General features: G+C 37.3%; 1 protein-coding gene across 1 annotated transcript in view; it reads right to left on the minus strand.

The window, feature by feature from the left end:
* Nucleotides 1-22,727, minus strand: part of trpc1 (transient receptor potential cation channel, subfamily C, member 1) — a 42,369-nt gene that overhangs the window by 15,571 nt on the left and 4,071 nt on the right. Inside the window, exons 2-8 of the mRNA XM_083545911.1 lie at nucleotides 21,632-21,786; nucleotides 17,720-17,821; nucleotides 12,334-12,536; nucleotides 10,525-10,656; nucleotides 8,647-8,842; nucleotides 7,643-7,979; nucleotides 850-989 (exon numbers count right to left, since the gene is read on the minus strand). Of these exons, the coding sequence (XP_083402037.1) occupies nucleotides 850-989; nucleotides 7,643-7,979; nucleotides 8,647-8,842; nucleotides 10,525-10,656; nucleotides 12,334-12,536; nucleotides 17,720-17,821; nucleotides 21,632-21,786 (1,265 nt within the window). The remainder of the gene's footprint in view (nucleotides 1-849; nucleotides 990-7,642; nucleotides 7,980-8,646; nucleotides 8,843-10,524; nucleotides 10,657-12,333; nucleotides 12,537-17,719; nucleotides 17,822-21,631; nucleotides 21,787-22,727) is intronic.

Here is a 22,727-nt window from a genome sequence, read left to right on the forward strand (position 1 = left end):
TAACCTTAAGCACTGAACTACCACTTCGCCATGTCAAACCTGCGACCCCAGTGTTTTATTATGGATTCATTCTCCATGAGCTGAAAATGTGCAGTATTTTTGACCATCCTAAGTCTGATTGCTTATAAAAGTCAGGACACATCTCTTACTGATTTTTAGGAGAAGTGGTAGCTTAGTGGTTAAGGCTCTTGGTTGCTATGTGAAAGGTCAGGGGTTCAAGCCCCAGTATTGCCAAGGTTTCACTCTCGGGCCCTTGAGAAAGGCCCTTAACCCTCTGTGCTCCAGGTGCGCTATATAACAGCTGACTCTTTTTTACTAAAAAGAAGATTGCTGTGACAAATTGCTGATGTAATCCAATTGAAACACTTTAGGATGTACTGTTACTATATATATATATAGTAATATACTGAGGATTTAAGGTTTTGCCCACAGCAGGCACTCTCACACTGAACATAATCAATTATTCAACATTCCATATGTCTGAGAGAACAAGCAGAGGGAAAACCATTTTGACACGAGGTTTCATACAGTGCCTGTCAAAAGTTTGGAAATCTCTTTCACATTTCTGTGCAAAATGCAAAATTTTTGTCGATATTTTTTCACTATAAATCATATCCTCATTTATCTCATCGCATTTATTCGGCTCACGTTAACATCCAACCAAAGTACCATCTGTGGTACGAATCAGACGTTTTTATACAGAGGTATTCGGAGATCCCTCAGTACAGTGTGTGAAGATCTAAAAGAGCCAGCAGGTTTGAATTACATGCACAAGCGCTCAGTACTAGTATTTTTTCTCCATTGTTAATGTTTGTTTTTTAAGGATGATTGTCTACTTTAATATCTAACCTTGCTGTGAGCCACTATTTTCAGTGCGAAGGTGGCCAGGTAGAGAGAATTCATCACAAAACTTAGATGGTTCCTCGACTCTTCCAGGAAGTCCTCTAGGCCTTCGTACCACAAACGCTTCACATCTGACCACACCATTCCTGCAGAGAGAGAGAAAAAGAGAGAGAGCGAGAGAGAGAGAGAGAGAGAGAGAGAGAGAGAGAGAGAGAGAGAGAGAGAGAGAGAGAGAGAGAGAAATTATCCATCAGTACACACACTCACCCCTACAGCTTTAAAGACTAAGATATAAAGAATTCCTGACATTCCTTTACAGAGGTTTTTTTTGCCCACTGATCCTTGCTAATTTTGGTAAAATGTATATTTGAAGTGTTTAAAAGTTTCATTTAAACGACCCAGATTACACAAAAGTGTGCCTACATACACATATAAAAGATCATAAAAGATGTAGCAACGAAATAAAGCTGAAGCCACAAAGCCATCTGCCATTTAAAGAGTCCTCTGTTGTCCGAAAAATAAATTACAATTGTAACTTAAACATATTTTAATGTGAGTTGGGAGGATAACAATTTAAGATTGATATTGTGATATCCATCCATCCATCTATGCATCCATCCATCCATAGACCTAGTTTTTCCCCACTTGGATACAATACACACTTGCATGTATTTGAATCCATACATCACAGAAATGCCTATTAGTGCACTTCTATTAATGCACTTATTCTAAACCCCTGATACACTCACCACCTATTTCATTAGAAATCACTGTACTCGATTCTGCAGTTTTACTATGCAAATGTACAAAATGTTGGTCAACACCTGATCATAAGATTGGTATGTACTTTTGGTCTTCCCATTTCACATGTAGTCCCTGTTTTCTGTTGTAAGAACCTTCACTCTTCTGGGAAGATGTTTCACTAGATTTTGGAGTGTGTATGTGGAGATCTGCACTCATTCAGTCACAAGGTCTTTAGTAAAGGCAGGTACTGATGGAGGTGAGGAGATGAGGAGGCCTGGGGTGCAGTCAGTGATCACATTCATCCCAAAGTATTCAATTAAACTCCATGTCTTTAACAATGGACGTCTTGAAAGAAGGATATTCCAGACAATATTCAAAAGGAATTTCAAATTGCATTTTCCACACGTGGACGCATAAATTGTGACGTAATCCAAATGCAATCGCAAATGCTGCGTTACAGTTTGCGTTTCAAATGTGAAACCAAGTTCTGTTTGCAACTGTAGTTCCCATGTCTTACAAGTTATGACCAAGTGATATTTAAAGAGCAATATTAATCACCAAGTTTGCTTTTTCACTTTCTCTCCTGCCAAAACTCGAATGGAATCGCAATTCCTTTTGCATTTAAATTTACAAACCCTTGCACGGTTTGATGTCGTGCAGCGAAAACTGAACTGTCACCAACTTGCTGCACGATCATAATGCCCTCTACAATTTCACTGGCTACCTCCATTGTTTATTTCTGGCACTTTCCATTTTGGCCGTCGATTAGGAGTGTCGTCTCTTCCCATACAAACACGCCCAATAATACAGTCCCACCCCCGACACTTGATTAACAGTTTTCAGTGCAAGGCATCGGAAATGCAAATTTGACTTCGGACATTCGAATGCAAACGGAACTGAGATTACTTTTGAGTGAACAGTTTACAGTCAATAGTTGATAACTTCATCAATGTTGGAACCAGTGTATAATGAATGCTGTCTGGTGTGAGGATGAGGTTCCCTTCTGAGTCTGATTCCACTTAAGGTTTCTTCCTTACAGGGAATTGTTCCCTCTCAACCATCACATCTTGCTCATTAAAAATAAAAGTTAATTGATTTATGGCTACATGGTTCATAGGAGTAAATGAAGGTGACTAGATTTATAATTTGTGCCCCTTCATTTGATATAGATTCATTAAATATAGGTTTAAATGTCTTGAGTTATGCAACATACAGCAAACGTCAGCAAAATTACAGCAAACAAATTAATAATCTGACATTGTCTCCTAAATCAGCCCTTAATTTCACCTCTGTCTGACCTTTTAGTTTCTTTTAAAGGTGTGATAGATAGCATTCTCTCAGCACCACTGCTGTTACAAAGACCCCTATGTGAAAGGACCATGTGTTAGAAGTCAGAAAACACTTAAGTAAACTGATAATTTGGTTATGGTCTGAACCAAAGAAATAAAACTTTGTGTGCCAGATTAAGCATCATATTTTTACCATTATATCTTGTTGCATTGAATTGCATTGTGTTGAATGGATTTGCAAGCGGATCACACTGCATCGTAATAGGGGTGAATCATATATATTAGTGCTGTCACTCGATTAAATCGCTTGACTGTCATGAATTCACTCGTAGTTAATCGCAACTTAATCACACATATTTATCTGTTTTAAATGTATCTTACCGGTACCGGGACCGTAAGGGACCGGTGCTGAGAGGATTGGGCAGCAGTCGAAGGCGGGGGCCTTGACAGCCCGATCCCTGGACACAGAGAAGTGTCTGGGGAATCTGCTTGGACTTCTGCCCCCTCGACCCGAAGTACGGATACAAAAAAAAAACGTTTGCTATGTTTTGCTATGATAAAGACTTGGCACATCGGTATTTAGTGATTAAAACATTTTTTTTTTCGGTACAGTTTTTTTTTTAATATATATCTGAGTAAAGAAAGAAGGTCATGCCTAAATGTGTGTTGCGTTAAAGGTTTTAATTTTATATAATATTTTATTTAATATAATATATATTTAATATTTTATATTTATTTATTTATATTTTTAATAAAAATGTTCAAACAGAAATGCTCACTGCATTAATTGGCCGTTAATAATACACGTATGTATGTGTGTATGTGTGTGTATATATATTACAAATAAAATTTGTATTGTGATGTGTTTTATGAAAAGTATCTGAAATGTTTGAAAAATGCTTTCCTCTGTCCTTTGTTTATGGTTACACTCTGTGTGTGTGTGTGTGTGTGTGTGTGTGTGTGTACATATGACTGGAGTCAACACAAAAACACACGCACACACACACACACACACACACACACACACACACACACACACACACACACACACACACACACTTTCCATACCACACAATATGAGCGTCTGTCTGTAAGCTCTAAATAAATTACACTAAAGCAAAAAAAAAGCACAGTGGATCTGCATTCACAACATGAAGACCTCCCAGTGTGTTCCCACACAGCTGCAACCATACATGTATATATACAGCGACACACACACACACACACACACACACACACACACACACACACACACACACACACACACACACACACACACACACACACACACACACACACAGTGCAGTGATCTTCCTCCATCTTGTGGATCCTTTCCTACAGTATACTTCAATACAAACATTCTAAATTGTGTACCAGCTTAACCCTAAACTGATACAATCTTGGAAACATATTTTTATGTAAGTATGAAGGACATTAGTTATTAAGCTAAAAGTGAACTACAGATATGCATACTTACTTCCACATTACAGCTGAAAAAGCTCTAAAATCACAGGCTGCATACGAGAGCCCCTGCCATTGTGAAGGCTCCCTCTCACCCCTCCCACAACATGACCCTGCTCCCACCTCCTTAACTGAGCACTATGGACATTAATGGTCACTCAATGGACAGTAACACACACTCGCACTCAGTCACTTTACTTTGCATAAAAATGCACATTGGACATTAGCACATCTGCACACATCTAGGACTTTTAACAGTTTACTATAGACATCCACTCATTCTGCTAAAATATGCAACCTTGACATTGTATACACTTGCACATGGTCACCTCTGACAGTGCACTCGCACTTTACTCTGTTCTTACATTACTTACATTTCATATTTATCACATCTACCTCATAGTTATCACATATTTATCACATCTAGCTCATATCTATCATATCTACCTCATATTTATCACATATTTATCACATCTACATCTACCACATAGTTATCACATCCACCTTATATGTATCACATTTATCACATCTACCTCATAATTAACACATCTCCCTCATAGTTATCACATATTTAGCACAGCTACCTCAAAGTTATCACATATTTATCACATCTATCTCATATTTATCACGTCTTCCTCATATTTATCACATATTTATCACATCTACCTCATAGTTATTACATATTTATCACATCTACCTCATATTTATCACATATTTATCACATCTATCTCATATTTATCACATATTTATCACATCTATCTCATATTTATCACATCTACCTCATATTTATCACATATTTATCACATCTACCTCATATTTATCACATATTTATCACATCTATCTCATATTTATCACATCTACCTCATATTTATCACATATTTATTACATCTACCTCATATTTATCACATCTACCTCATATTTATCACATATTTATCACATCTATCTCATATTTATCACATCTACCTCATATTTATCACATATTTAGCACAGCTACCTCAAAGTTATCACATATTTATCACATCTATCTCATATTTATCACATCTACCTCATATTTATCACATATTTATCACATCTACCTCATAGTTATTACATATTTATCACATCTACCTCATATTTATCACATATTTATCACATCTATCTCATATTTATCACATATTTATCACATCTATCTCATATTTATCACATCTACCTCATATTTATCACATATTTATCACATCTACCTCATATTTATCACATATTTATCACATCTATCTCATATTTATCACATCTACCTCATATTTATCACATATTTATCACATCTACCTCATATTTATCACAATTACCTCATATTTATCACATATTTATCACATCTATCTCATATTTATCACATCTACCTCATATTTATCAAATATTTATCACATCTACCTCATATTTATCACATATTTATCACATCTACATCATATTTATCACATCTACCTCATATTTATCACATATTTATCACATCTATCTCATATTTATCACATATTTATCACATCTACCTCATATTTATCACATATTTATCACATCTATCTCATATTTATCACATCTACCTTATATTTATCACATATTTATCACATCTACCTCATATTTATCACATCTACCTCATATTTATCACATATTTATCACATCTACCTCATATTTATCACATATTTATCACATCTATCTCATATTTATCACATCTACCTCATATTTATCACATATTTATCACATCTACATCTACCACATAGTTATCACATCCACCTTATATGTATCATATTTATCACATCTACCTCATAATTAACACATCTACCTCAGTTATCACATATTTATCACATCTATCTCATATTTATCACATCTACCTCATATTTATCACATATTTATCACATCTACATCTACCACATAGTTATTACATCCACCTTATATGTATCATATTTATCACATCTACCTAATAGTTATCACATTCATCACATCTATCTCATATTTATCACATATTTATCACATCTCTCATATTTATCACATCTACCTCATATCTATCACATATTTATCACATCTCCCTCATAGTTATCACATATTCATCACATCTACCTCATATTTATCACATATTTATCACATCTATCTTATATGTATCACATCTACATCTACCTCATATATATCACATATTTATCACATCTACCTCATATTTATCACATGTATAACGTATACCTCATATTTATCACATCTACCTCATATTTATCACATGTATCAGATCTACCCCATATTTATCACATATTCATCACATCTACCCCATATTTATCACATAATTATCACGTCTACCTCATAGGTATCTCATATTTATCACATCTATCTCATATTTATCACATCTACCTCATATTTATCACATCTACCTCATAGTTATCACATATTTATCACATTTACCTCATATGCAGTATATAACATTTATCACATCTACCTCATATTTATCACATATATCTCATATCTCTCTAGTCATAAAAAAAAAATCCAAATATAATGTACCCAAATTGTAGATAAATAAATAAACAAACAAATAAATAAAATAATATTATTCCTTTATTCTTTACTCACCTTGTTTGTCCAGTTAAACATTCTTTAGATAATCTATCCCACCACCAGGAGGATATCTCTTCACATTTCCCAGTGATGTCAGGAAGCTGGGGTCAGTGCACACAGACAGCCATGATACAGTGCCCCTGGAGCACAGTAAGTTAAGCTTAAGGCTAAGGGCCTGGCTCAAGCCCCCCAAAAGTGGCAGCTTGGCAATAACATGATTTTCTGATTAGTGACCCAGAGCCTTAACCACTGAGCTACCACCACCTCAAAAATAACTGGCTGTTTGCCATCAGGACCAAGTCTTCTGAGATGCTTTTCAGCTCATCACGTTTGTAAAGAGTGCTTATTTAAGTTGTTCTTCTTCCTGGTAGCTAAAACCATTCTCTTCTGATTTCTCTTAGCAACAAGAAGACTCTAGAACCAGGTGCTTTTTGTTTTTCACACCATTCTGTATATAATTCTTAGACAAATTCCAGGGGCTCCAAAGCATCTGAAGAACACAAACTATCACTTATGTTATTCATTTAGCTGCTGCCATTAGATTGGATCGTTTCGTAAATGTCTTATAAAGTAAAAAGGTTTCTGAAACTTCCATCATTTGTTCCACCACAAAATAATTATACAGCCATCTGGCCAACAGATTTTTTTTAAAACGTAAACAATACAGTCTGACATGGTGATGTAGCCCAAAGTCTCCAGGTAAGTCACAATGGGTATGATAGAACCGATACAGCACTTACCTATTATCCAGAGAATGAGCAGGTAGTCGATAAACTCCAGTGCTGGGCCCATGGTGTTCTTCTTGTCTTCATTGTAGACCAGTGAGTAGAGGTTGAGCAGTAGGAGAAAGGTAAGGTAAGAAGCGCTGTGGATGATGAACTTGACGAAGGGCGTGTGGATGATGTGGCCGACACGTGAGCGTGGCCCAAGCAGGTAGCACACTGAGAGTAGAGGCCAGAGCAAAGTTACGCTCAGAACCGTCAAGAGCTTCAACCCCGTGTGCTTACGCCGGTAACTCGCCATCTCACCGAACCACACTGTGTTCAGGAACTGTTGACAGTTAGACTGCGCCACGAACTGGAATAAAGCAAAATTGCAAAGACGTACAAAATACATATACGTAAATATGATTCTCCTGGGAAGTGGAAGCTCAGTGGTTAAGACTGTTTGACTGTGTCCTTTGGACCTGGAGGTCATGAGGTCACATCAGACAGTCAAAATAATAAAACAATTTACAATAAACTTACAATAAAACATGGGGGAAAAATTCTAACAGGAAAAACAATTAAAACAATATATTGTAAAAATTTCTTTTTGCCTTTAATATGATATTCAATATTATATACTCTTATTTCCTTCAATTTTCTAAGAAAATTAAGATCTGTAATAACCATATGCTTGTATAATTTGTAAAGCTTTTTTTTTAGACTTTTGTTTACCTTTTTCTGGCCCAGAAATATCAGAAAGATCAGTACCCAGAAAAGTGCTATGCAAAGTGGCTCATTTTCCAACTGTGGTCAGTGTGCCTTAAGGCGAAGTTGGGAAGAATGTTTATTACAGTACAATTGCAATTCCCATAATAGGCAGCAAAGTGTAAAAATTACTAATTGCCCCTTTAAAGTTTATGACAATGAGACTGACTACACAACTCAACTACCATGAAGCGAACTAGGATTGGGCAATAGCAGTAATTAGAATAAGCATTTTTGGCATTATACAGCAGCTATCTCCCGGGTCCTCTCACCTCTTTCTGGTTGTATTTGATGGCAAGTTTGAGTCGACTGAGGTTCATGCGCTCCTCTAGTAATCCTCTTTTATTAACGTGATCCTCGTTGCTTGTGTGGTTCAGGATGACTTCGAGCTCGCGGGAGTTCCGCGCCTGGGCTAACAGGTCTTTGGCAAACATCTTGCACTGCTTGGCTAGTTCTTCATAATCAGTCCTGTGGCCCAAACAAAAGTCAGGTAAATTGTATGAAATGCTGCTTAGTGCTGGTTTGACTAATCATACTGGTTGTAACTAGCATGCATATTGGACTTTTGGTTTCAGCAGTGCAGTATATTGAGAACATTGTTTTTTTTTTTCAATACATGCTATGTGGAGGCTGGCTGGCGGCAGACTCTGTAGCTTTCAGGCTAAAATAACTATGACAGGCCATTTAAAATGAAAAACATCGCCTTCAGCACCAATGAATTATGCTACCCGCTATCCATCATTGTAATAGGAACAGACCTGCAATTACCTCAGTGTCTTAGTAAGGCTGAAGATCTAACGGTCTGATTTTTTCTGCTCTTTAACAGGGTAGAGATACTGACCTGGTCTCAGAATCATGCATGAAGATAATCAGTTATTCGGCAGGATGGCGTACGATGGAGAATGTGATAAAGAGTTAACTGATACGATGATTATTCCATATATAACTACAACACATAGCTAATTTTCTTTCTCTATTTCTCTCTCTGCCTGTTTGTGTCTCTTGTGTTTGAAAAATGTTGAGCAGTTACGAAACTTTTTTTGTGTCCTTTTAGTGAGTCTTTCGTTCTTTCTTTCTTCCTGGGTTCCCATGGCATCAGATTCCATGCATTTGTTTTTGCTTTGGTCCTGTTTTCTGTCTTGTTCTAGGATCTGTTGTTGCCTTGCTATCTGACTGTTATTACCTGTTGTGTGTTAGCACTTTATATAATTGGCCTATTTACACCCTGCTGTGTCTGAGTGTCTTTTTTTTTGGATGAGTTTAAATACCTGAAGTCAACAGTGCAAAGTAATGGAGAGTGTGTTAGAGAAGTAAGGAAAAGAGTGCAGGCAGGGTGGAGTGGGTGGAGAAGAGTGATAGCAGGAGTGATTTGTGATAGAAGAGTATCTGTGAGAGTGAAAGGGAAAGTTTATAGGACTGTGGTGAGACCTGAGATGATGTATGGTTTAGAGACAGTGGCATTGAGTAAAAGACAGGAGGTGGAGCTTGAGGTAGCAGAGCTGAAGATGTTGAGATTTTTATCGGGAGGGACGACGATGAACAGGATTAGAAATGAGTTTATTAGAAGGACAGCACATGTAATGTAAGGAGGTGTAATGTAAGGAGGTGTAATTGAGATGGGTTGGACATGTGCAGAGGAGGAACATGGGGCATATGAAGCAGGAGAAGAATGCTGAGGATGGAGCCACCAGGAAGGAGGAAAAGAGGAAGACCAAGGAGGAGTTTTATGAATTTAGTGAGGGAAGACATGCAGGTAGTTGGTTTAAAAGAGACATGTGCAGAGGACAGGGGGGTATATATTTATATCATAAATCATTAAAACCAGCACATTTGTCCAATATAAGACACAATATAACTCATTGGGAAATCGCAGCTCAGTGGTTAAGACATTGGATTTCTGATAAGAAGGTCATTAGTTTAAATCTCAGCACCACCAACCTACCATTGCTGGCCCTAAACAAGGCCTCTTTTTCAAGGCATCTTTTAAATGCCATAAAATGCTATTGTTATTGAAAACACTTTTATTGGAAAAAAGCAACAGCATTACACCATTCAGTTATTGATTATTATGGCCTGGGCCTGGTCAGTTTTGTCAGGCTTAGGAAGATAAAACTGGTATCTTTGCCATGTCTGACTCATTCACTCTGTACCTGAACTCCACCTCAACCAAGCTGAGCTCCTTGAGGTCAGCGCTGAGCTCAAACGCTCGGAGAATAGGGTCTTCCTCTGTCAGCATGATAAGTGATGGACTTGCTAGACAGCGATAAATGTCCAGCCGAAACCTGCAGAAGACACAGAGAGAAATTATAGACCTTCAGACTCACTAACCAAACTAATTCTACTAGTCTTTACAGATGATTCACAATTGGAAATGAGGTTGAAGCAAATCAGAATCTAAAAACTAAAGGGGGAGATAGAGGTATGTCAGGAGGTCACTGGTGGATTCAGTACATGATTCCTGTAGTTGGGTATATGTGATGGTAAAAAAAAAAAGTTTCGAGACTAAGTCTGTTCACAAGAAAGTATTTTGTTAATCAGTTTACATGCTGTCACCTTCAAAATAGTCCCCTTGTACAGGAATACAGCACTCCCAGCATTCCTGCCACTTCTGGAATGTGTCCTGGAAGTCTTCTTTTCAAAGAGTGTCAAGCACCTTTTGAGATTTGGGCTGAATCTCTGCAATGGCGAATCTTCATCTTCGGGAAGAGGGGGAAGTCCTTAGGAGTCAAATCTGGCAAGTAGGGTGGGTGCAGAAGTGAGATCCTGTGGATTGTTTTCGAGGATCATCACGCACAAGTTGTAGAATGGTTTCGACAATTTATGGAGTTGAGCTCGTTGAAGGTCTTCCTGACCACTGGTCGTGATGTTCTTCCGCTCTTGAAAGCACGCGTGCCACTCAAAACACCTCGAACGACTCGTTACAGCATCGCCGTAAGTCAAACCCTTAGTGGCAGATTTGCCCAGAATTTCACGTTTGCTCTTTCACGTGCTGTTCGTGATAAAATCGTGGTCAGAATAGCACCAGTTAACAGCATTAGTCTCGAAGCTTTTATTATACCACCTCGTAAGTAAAACCTTTTTTTTTACATTTCAATTTGAGTGAAAGTACCAGTTTCCCTTTTGAACGAACTTAACGGATGCATAACATTATGGTTACAGTTCCGTGGTCCGTTTTCCTGCACATCAGACCTTTATAAGGTGAACGTTTTCTATAGTTGTGTGATTGTCTTTTTTGACGTGTTCCTCGGTTCTCTTCTTTGTACTTACAGCTTAGAGACCATAGCGTTTTAACTCTTATCAGTCAACTTAATAATAATGAACAATAAGAGGTATCCAATGGACGCTTAATAAAAACACACATGCTAATGATGCTTTTTCATTTGTCTGCATCTTATGCATCACAAGCATAACTAGTCTATATCTTATAAATGTGTCTCCAGCATGAAAAGTTCACACCTTTTATGCCTCCAGCAGGGCTAATCTACATCACCAGCATGAGAGAGAACAGTGAGAGAACCATTACTCCACACATACTCTCACCAGAGCTATGGGTTTATGCTTTTTCACTTCAGTATTTAACACAATTTATGATATCACTTTTCTTTCTTTCTTTCTTTCTTTCTTTCTTTCTTTCTTTCTTTCTTTCTTTCTTTCTTTCTTTCTTTCTTTCTTTCTTTCTTTCTTTCTTTCTTTCTTTCTTTCTCTCACACATTCTAATGCAGTAAAGTACTGTAAAATGTACTAATATGAAGTATAAATACTTCTGTACACTTCATTTCTTCTGTACGTTTTTTTTTTATTCTGTTCAGGTCACAATAACGGCTTCAAAAATATTTCATTACTAGAATATACTGCATTTCCAGTTGTATTAGTATTAATTGTAAACACTAGCCTGAGTGCCTCAGTAAGACACAACACAAGCACATAAAGGATTAATAATGAAGAGAGTTGCACGGTGCCTGGAGTGACGCAGGCTGTCCTTCTTGTTCTTGGCGTTGCAGAGCATACACTCGCAGCCCACAGCGTGAGGTCTGGGAAGCGAGATATCCTGCTTCAGGAGCATGGTCAGAATCTCGTAGTTGTTCCTGTGAGCAGCCAGGATGACGGGAGCCACGTCCATGGTGGTGGAATATTCCGGGTTCTGAATCCGCTGCATCAGTTTCTGTAGAGCAACCAGTGAATTCAGATCAAGATAAATAGATATGCTTCGGTCAAGATTTGAATATTTGAATTTCAGATACCTTGCTGTAGCCTTTATCGTATTGATTTCTTAAATCTAATGTATTCCAATCTTAATCTATTCGGTTAAGCCACAGCGGACCATCCGCATGTTTGATTTGGCACATGTTTTTACGCTGGATGCCCTTCCTAACGCAACCCTCCCCATTTATCTATATTTATTCCATTGTTATGCTGATGATACCCAGCTATATATTTCATCCAAACCAGGCGATACAGCTCAATTAGCTCGCATAACTGAGTGTGTTGAAGAAATAAGAGATTGGATGACCCATAACTTTCTGCTATTAAATTCTGATAAAACGGAGATTTTGCTCATCGGCCCAAAAAATAGTACACAGAAGCTCCAGCATCTCAGCCTGCATTTAGACGGTTGTTCTGTAACTACTAGTTCAACGGTAAAAGACCTGGGAGTTATTTTAGACAGCAACTTATCTTTTAAAAATCACATCACTCAAGTTACAAACACAGCCTTCTTTCACCTTTAGAAATATTTCTAAGCTAAGAAATATGTTATCTATATCTGATGCAGAGAAGCTCGTCCATGCGTTTATGACCTCTAGAATAGACTACTGTAATGCATTACTAGGTGGATGTCCTGCATCATTAATAAACAAGCTTCAGTTAGTCCAGAATGCAGCAGCAAGAGTTCTCACAAGGTCAAGAAAATACGATCATATAACCCCAATCTTATCGTCCCTACATTGGCTTCCTGTTAAGTTTCGAATAGACTACAAACTACTGCTACTTACTTATAAAGCACTAAATGGTTTGGCTCCCATGTATCTATCCAGTCTTTTAACACGCTACAATCCGTCACGCTCCCTGAGATCTCAAAACTCTGGGCTTCTAGTAGTTCCTAGAATAGCAAAGTCCACTAAAGGTGGTAGAGCATTTTCACATTTAGCTCCTAAACTCTGGAATAGTCTTCCTGACAGTGTTCGGGGTTCAGATACACTCTCCCAGTTTAAGTGTACATTAAAAACATATCTTTTTAGCAAAGCCTACTCATAACACACATCACATATCATAACTTTGTGCTCCAGAACATCTGATCACATGCACATTATCAACTTGTGCTGTTAATATCATGAACAGCAGCTACGCTAATTCCTCTCCACTGCTTCTCTTTCTCTCCCCATCCCGAGGCATCCTGAGGTTTGGCCAGCTCCAGTCACGTCCCACCTCGTGAAGATTATGGACCTATGGATGATCATGGAGAAGTAGATGCCGAGTGTTTAAAGGCCCTGGCATGGAGAAGCTGATGCTGGATCTATGATGATCACAAATTGTTCTGTATTGTTGAAAGATTTATGATCAAACTCTTGATGTCACCCATATGAGGATGGGTTCCCCTTTGAGTCTGGTTCCTTTCAAGGTTTCTTCCTCATATCATCTAAGGGAGTTTTTCCTTGCCACTGTCGCCACGGCTGCTCATCAGGTACAAACGCACACCATTCACCTTCACTGTTGTTTTCTGTAAAGCTGCTTTGAGACAATGTCTGTTGTGAATAGCGCTATACAAATAAACTTGACTTGACTTGACTTGACTTATCTGGGCTTGGGACCGGCACTAAGGCTTGTGCAACCCTAATGGCTGGGTGAGAGCGGTGAGAGTCGCCGCATCATAACCACTAGACCACCAGGGATCCTACTGACTGAGCTCCTGTAATAACTATTTTAATATCTATTCTCTATTTGAACTAATCTAAAAGAATGCACTGATCTTGGGCAAACGTAGACATAGTGTCAACATGATAAGAGGAAATTTTTACCTTTATGGAAATCTAAGATTCATTAAATATACTTGCTATATAACGTGTAAAGAATCTGCTATATCTACATCTACTAGAGCGCCGTCCTTGCAGGTGCACTCTGTAAGCTTTTGTAATATATATTATGTGTTTTGGGGAATCTTTCTTGCTTCTCTTACCTAGGTATATTTTGTATAATTTCCAGGTGATTTTTATTAAAACTGCTGAAACATTCTCTTTTTGACACTGTGTAATACTAACACTCCAGCCACTTTTGTGGACATGTCCTGGTAATGCCTGACCTGACATTATATGCTTTTGGGAATATGCGGTACACAAGCTGTGCAGTCTCAATGGGCTCCAATTTCATAGACCCCTGTTTGATGCGTCAAATCACGACTCACCCCATCATTTTACTTTAGCAATGATTTTTGATGTCAGGATTCACTGCAGCCAAACAATACTACAAATATAAATCGAAAAGGATACCAATCCACAACAGCTAATATAAGGTGCTTAAAACACAATATATAGAGCAGAAAAAAACACACAATCGAGTGTTGCAAAGGTGTCATTTAAGTCTTGATAGAACTATTTTGTGACACGATCAAATACAATATAATAATATAATTATGTAGAATGGTAAACGATGCTAACAATTAACACGTGAATTGGCAAAAGCTTTGTGTTTTCCAATTGCTTCTCCAGAATGGCTGGTTCAAACCTCATACACGAGCCTCCAGCATGGCTAATCAACATCTTATACACGTGCCTCCAGCATGGCTAATCCACAATTTATACACGTGCCTCCAGCATGGCTAATCCACATTTTATACACGTCCTCCATTATGGCTAATCAACATCTTATACACGTGCCTCCAGCATGGCTAATCAACATCTTATACACGTGCCTCCAGCATGGCTAATCCACAACTTATACACATGCCTCCAGCATGGCTAATCAACATCTTATACACGTCCTCCAGTATGGCTAATCAACATCTTATACACATGCCTCCAGCATGGCTAATCCACAACTTATACACGTGCCCCCAGCATGGCTAATCCACATTTTATACACGTGCCTCCAGCATGGCTAATCCAGATTTTATACACGTCCTCCAGCATGGCTAATCAACATCTTATACACGTGTATATATATTGCCATGTGTCAAATTCCAACACTAGACACTGCAGCATTGAAGACCGAGGAGCTCGGGTTCTCTCTCCCTTACATCATTTACATTTACACCACATGCTGCATCCTCGAGACCAAAACACACCTAACACACACTTTTCACCCTCCTGCCATCTAAGTACCAAAAGGTACCAAAGCATTCAGGCCCTCATAGATTGTGCAACTGTTTCTTTCCAAAAGCTTTTCGCCTCCTTAATTGCAAAAAATAAATGGACTGACACACACACACACACACACACACACACACACACACACACACACACACACACACACACACACACACACACACTCTCTCAAATGAACTACTTAATTGAAACCTTTTACACAAATAACTGCTCATTATATGGACAATTTCCAATCAAAATCCAATTCATTTGTGCTACTTATTTTTTATCTTGTGTTCATTAGTAACAAGAAGATCAGATCATTCAGTGACTTGTTTTTTTAAATCTTGTTTGTCAGAATGAACAAATCCTTTTTTGAGTTATTTAGTTCATTTTGTTCCTTTGATAAGAAATTGTATAAAATGGCAAATTTTTTAAAGGCAGATCCCCAACATGTCTTGACTATAGTTCCAATAATGTATATATGTATATGTAACTGCATAGTGTATATGGGAGTCACGTAATAAAAGAACAAACGACTCAGACTAGAAGATTTGAGAGGCAACCTACCCAATTCTATTTCTGTAACATACCCTATGTAGATTTTTGCGACACTGTTGAAAATGTCTGAATCACTCTTTGAGACTATTTGTTTTTTAGAGTCACATTAAAGACTCGTTTGAAATGAGTGAATCGGTTTTTTAGATGCAAAGTGTGTCTTGAGTGATGTATTGGTTAGTTACATTTTCGAAATGATTGTCGTCTTCACACCAAAGAAAACAGAGCTAGCAGTATAATAATATGACATGTCTAACATGGCATTGGACATAAACTAATACACAATCACTCAACTGGAAAAGCACTTAGGAATGGCCAATATCATCGCTGTTTATTAATGGAACTAAAAGCTATTCGCTGTAATGGCTGAAGAATATCGCAAAACCAATGTGCTATAAAGATCTTGATTATGGTCTGTTGCATACGTAGATGTTTCAGGACATTTTAGAAATGCATTGCGTTATGAGAAAAGAATTTGTGTGACAGCAATGCGTAGGACATTTGAATCACTATATATATATATATATATATATATATATATATATATATATATACAGTACAGACCAAAAGTTTGGACACACCTTCTCATTCAAAGAGTTTTCTTTATTTTCATGACTATGAAAATTGTAGAGTCACACTGAAGGCATCAAGGGCTATTTGACCAAGAAGGAGAGTGATGGGGTGCTGCACCAGATGACCTGGCCTCCACAGTCACCGGACCTGAACCCAATCGAGATGGTTTAGGGGTGAGCTGGACCGCAGAGTGAAGGCAAAAGGGCCAACAAGTGCCAAGCATCTTTCGGGGAACTCCCTAAAGACTGTTGGAAGACCATTTCAGGTGACTACCTCTTGAAGCTCATCAAGAGAATGCCAAGAGTGTGCAAAGCAGTAATCAAAGCAAAAGGTGGCTACTTTGAAGAACCTAGAATATGACATTTTTCAGTTGTTTCACACTTTTTTGTTATGTATATAATTCCATATATAATTCCACATGTGTTAATTCATAGTTTTGATGCCTTCAGTGTGAATCTACAATTTTCATAGTCATGAAAATAAAGAAAACTCTTTGAATGAGAAGGCGTGTCCAAACTTTTGGTCTGTACTGTATATATATATATATATATATATATATATATATATATATATATATATATATATATATATATATATATATATATACACACACAGTATAAAAACACATACATACAATATACACATCTAGATGATATATTTACAAAACATTCTTTGACATGATGCTTCTCATATATATTATTACTGATAATAAACAATTTTAATAAATGATATAACATTTAAATAAATATAAATATAATAATTCAAAATATTTATCATTTAAAACAAAAGAAATAAAACCCTTGGCTAGCTTTAATTCAGAGTAATTATGCATGCAGCTGCTGACAAACTCTTTAATAAGTTTATTTAATAACTTTATTTAATATTTGAGTCTTTCATGGAAATAACCATGAAAACTGACCGCAATAGAAGGTTTGGAGGATCGTCTGGGTCGGTGGTTGAGAAGAATATCAACAGCTCCTACCACTTCCGAATCGATGGCCACCAAAAGAGCATCTGTCGTCTGTAAACACACAAAGTTCACGACTCAATCTTAGGATCATTGGAGCATAAAATATACAGCTATTTAATAAACTGCACAACAAGGACTTCAATATGGCCCATAAACTTTAGGGTGTTGTCTGGATTTGGGTATAACATTTTCTGTAAACAAACTTGCAATAAAAAGAAGAAAACAGTGCAGTTGTTTAAACTGATACAACAGTGTACAATAATTATATTCTCAGGCGCTACTGCCTTGTAACCTGTTTACAGATTTCAATAAATGGGTGTGTATATTTAAAACATTTGTGACTCTATAGGGTGAATATTATTTACATGATTAGTGGTTTCTCTGCTTTTACAGACGTTAAACCCCATTTAAACCATATTTATACACAAAAATACACTTTTATCATCAGCTATACATTATTGTACGCATTTATTTTTCTTCCCGCCCAACTAAATTTTTTTTTTAAAGGGATAGTGTGTATAAAAATACAATACAGATATACAAAAATTGCATGTACAGAATGCCAACACATACGTGAAAACACAAGATCAAAAACAATGAGACTATCCATGGCTGGCTAGATAACACAAAGTCCAAGCAAGAAAATAAGACATGAGGGGAACTTTAATATACTGGGGGATTAAAAACAGGTGTAGACAATAGGTTATCAGTGACGAAGGATAACACACTGGTGATGTCTAAAAGGAAGACATGGACATAAAAAGATAGAATGGTGGAACCCTGACAGTCTACATTAAATACAATTCAAATTAATTGAACTAAAATAAATTAGTGCATGATTTCAGGAGTAAAACAGCACCAGCTGAACTACAAGATTACAGCCTTTGTGTTCTCTATCAGGATTTTTATTCAATTCATTTTTATTTTTAGAGCGCTTTTAACAATGGACATTGTCTCAACTCATTGTCTCTGTTATAATTGTGAGTTTGTCTCTAAAAAGCGAGCCAGTGGTGACTGTGTAAAAAAAAAACTCCCTGAGATGGTATGAGGAAGAAACCTTAAGGACTCAAAAGGGAGATTTTACAGTGAGATAGAAGTCATTTATGACACACACAAAATGCTCCTGAGATCCCACTGATCCTGTGTTCTTCCTGCTCTCTGGACCTGCCTGATGTTCTATTTCTGGATGAATTCGCTGCTGCTGAGGATGGCTCTACAAGAACAGCCTAAAGATCCATTAGATTACTGTGGATGGTTCCACTTAGGAGTCATGAAGATGGATTTGGACTGTAACTAATATACACAGTTCTGCTACAATGGCGTAGGGCTGCAGTCGTGTGAACAGTTATAATAGTGAACTGTACAATAGTGGACAGTTGATAACCGCAAAAATGATCAATGTGTGAACTCTAATGAGTGAATATCTGGATGTCACCCAGACAAGGAGGAGTTTTTTCACACCACCACTCGGAACCTCTTACACCCTCGTTATTGATAAACTAACGAATTTAATGTTTAATACTTTTAATAATTTTTATTTGAATATAAACCTGTTTTGTGACCTGTTTCCATTGTTAAAAGCGCTACACTAATAAAAATTCAATTTAATGGCATGCTGAATTATCAGTACAATATTTTTCAGTACAGTGTTTATCTGTGTCTGAAAGAAAGTCCTGCATGTCTGACTGTCATGTGCCAAATTTTGCATATCATTCCAGATGCTCCAGGACAATTCAGCAAGTATCCTTTCAGCTGCACCACCTGCATACATCATCTCAGGCAGAAGCATCAATATTACCGTAACCTTATAAGCAGGCCCCATGCATGTTGCTCTAAACACACCAATCTATTAATAGAATAATATTATTGAGTCAAACACTAATTGATGTACATTAAAATGATTATGAAAACCTTTTCAACTACATCGTGTAAATGAGGCCACTGGTGTTATGGTAAGTTCGAGTCTGGAGTTTCTTCCATCATTTATTCCTCTCTAAATGTTCTGCCTGCTGTTGAACTGATGCTAAACTGTATGTTGGTGATCAGTAGATACACCAAGCGCCAACTAAAACGAGTTTAAAACAGAGTTTGTGCAAACCTGATTGGTGACTCGCTGTGTGTTTGAACAGTTACGTCATTATCCACTTATGAATAAAAAGGAACGACTGATTTTGCTAAATGTAGTTGAGTAAAATATATTTACCTTTAAATGTAGAAGTTAAAGTAAATCTCTCCAAATGGAAATACTTTAGTATTTCAGAAAGTACACATACGTGAAAAAGCTACTTAAGAACAGTAACCAATTATGTTTACTTTGTTATTAGGTTTAGGGGGCAAACACTTTTAAACACAGGGCCATGTAGTTTTAGGTTTTATTTTCCCTCAATAATAAAAACCTCCATTTTAAAACTGCATGTTTGTGTTCACTTGTGTATCTTTTAATAATATTTAAATGAGTTTGATGATCTGAAACATTAAAGTGTGAAAAACATGCAAAAAAAGTAAGAACTCACATTTATTTTCACACCACTGTATACATATATAACATATATAACGTATTGTCAGGCGGAAGAACGTGCCAGAAACCGAAGTGCAAATTACGAAGGTTTTTAATGGGCAACAAAGAGCAAGTAGCAGAAAACAGCAAACCAACCATCACCTCCATGTTTGACTACACCTGGTGAATGCTATGAAGAGAGAGAGACAGTTCGTAGAACTTAAACAGAGTCCCGCAAACAATAGTAAATCAAACCAGAAACGTAATATCTGTAGCTTGGGTAGTCCGACAAGGTTCATCAGTCTAAACTGTAGAACGGACAATGAGTTAGTGGGAGAACGGAGGTTATATAGGGTGGTGTTTGATGAGTGACAGTTGAGGGTGGTTAGTAACTAGAAGAGCTCCTTGGAGTGATAGGTGGGTTTGGTGAAGGAACTGTTGGATCGGACCACACGGACCAGCCTTCGCTCCGCACGTGCATCAATGATCCTCGTCCCCCACGACCCTGTCACCGGTTCACCACTGTTCCTTCCTTGGAGCATTTTTGATAAATACTGACCACTGCAGACCAGGAACATCCCACAAGAGCTGCAGTGTTTAGACATCACAATTTGGCTCTTGTCAAAATCCTTACGCTTGCCCATTTTTCCTTCTTATAACACATCAAATTTGATGCCTAATATATATCCCACACACTAACAGGTGCCATGATGAAGAGATAATCAGTGTTATTCACTCATTGGTCCTAATGTTATAATGCCATAATGTTATGTCTGGTCAGTGTATAAAGTTCTTTTATTTGTGTATAAGAGCCTACACAGTCTGGCACCTGTCTGTCACAATGACTGTGTGACTGTAATTACATAATTATCATTATTCACTTCACCTCTCAGTGTTTTTTATGTTTAAGCTGTTATGTTATTGCTGATAAGTGTATTAGAGGAGAACTTAATTTAACAGGAAAGTAAATCCGTGAGAAGATGAACGTTTCAACAAGACAACAATCCAAACCATACAGCCACAATAACGCAAAAAGGATTGCCATGGCCATGGCCAACATCCTGACAATTATATCCTTCTGAAAATGTATATAAATTGCAAGTCCATCAGCGAGATTCTTGTAACCCTGAAAAGTTGAAGCATACATGCCAAAAGTACTGGAGACAAAACTGAGCCATGTGATGACAGCAATAATGACAGTTTTGCAGCAAAGCATTCATGTTATGATTCAATCTTCGCAGAATGACAGAATTTCCTTTCGTTTCGTTTAAAAAAGCAGAGGAGGAGGCAGCAGCAGAGGATTTTATTTCGATACACACATTTCACAAAATCGTCTATAATGATGCAAATAACAGGGACTTCACCTGGCATCCGTGGTCCAGGAGCAGCTGCAGGATGTCCAGGTTCTCATTCTCGATGGCAATGGTGACTGCGTCTCTCCCCAACACGTCCACGCAGTTGATGTTCAGCTCACCATGGGGTTTTTCCTCCAGCAGCTTCTTCACCATGTAGAAATCACCTTCATCACACACACACACACACACACACACACACACACACACACACACACACTTCTCTGATTGAACTATTAATTTCTTGGTGAATAATGTAAACGAATGCATCAAGTGTATACTGGAAACAGTTTTAAATATGACATGCAAGAGTCCAGAGCCTGTCTTGGCATAAACACACCGGCATATAAAAGGACAGATATTCTTCCCTGAGCCAGACTTAGCTTTCCTTTATATGGTCAGGAAGACATTTGACTCTTATCTGCACAACGTAACATCAGGTTAGAACAACAAATAACATGGCATGGATGTTTTATTAGAACGGAGTAGAACAGAGATGCCATGTCATGTATAAGAAGGGAAATTAAAGGGGAAAAAATGACTTTAGGAAAATTAAAAAAAAAAATTCAGGAATCGATTCATGACTCTCATTAGAGGCCCCTGAATAGCTGTATTAGGGATTTACTCTACTGTACTATAAAATTAATTGTTTCATATTGTACGATACGTTTTAATGATTTAGTTGAAAATATATGTAACTGCATTAGTTAATAAGATTACAGAGTAATATGTTATTTAATAATATAAGTAATATGTAATATGATATATTTATTTACCTTTAAATATTTTATCCTAAATGAGAGGAACAATGGCATATTTTAATATGTTTACTGTCACGTGACAGGAGTTACAGAAACTGATTTGGCTTTTTTCATTTATAACCTAACTGACTCACAACATGGATATACTGCAAGTAAACTGTAAACAAAAATCCAGACTGCACTAACATAGCTCTTCATTTCCCAACAAGGAATACAAATTACATTTCCTCTTACTGCACCATTATAACCATCCCAGGACAGCAGTGTAAATAAAGCTGCATACTCAACAACATCCATCTAAAGTCATTACAGGCTGGAACATGGTTTTGTATCAACGTCTCTTCCTG

Source organism: Silurus aristotelis (assembly GCF_946808225.1).
Source record: "Silurus aristotelis genome assembly, chromosome: 1".
Lineage (NCBI taxonomy): Eukaryota > Metazoa > Chordata > Actinopteri > Siluriformes > Siluridae > Silurus > Silurus aristotelis.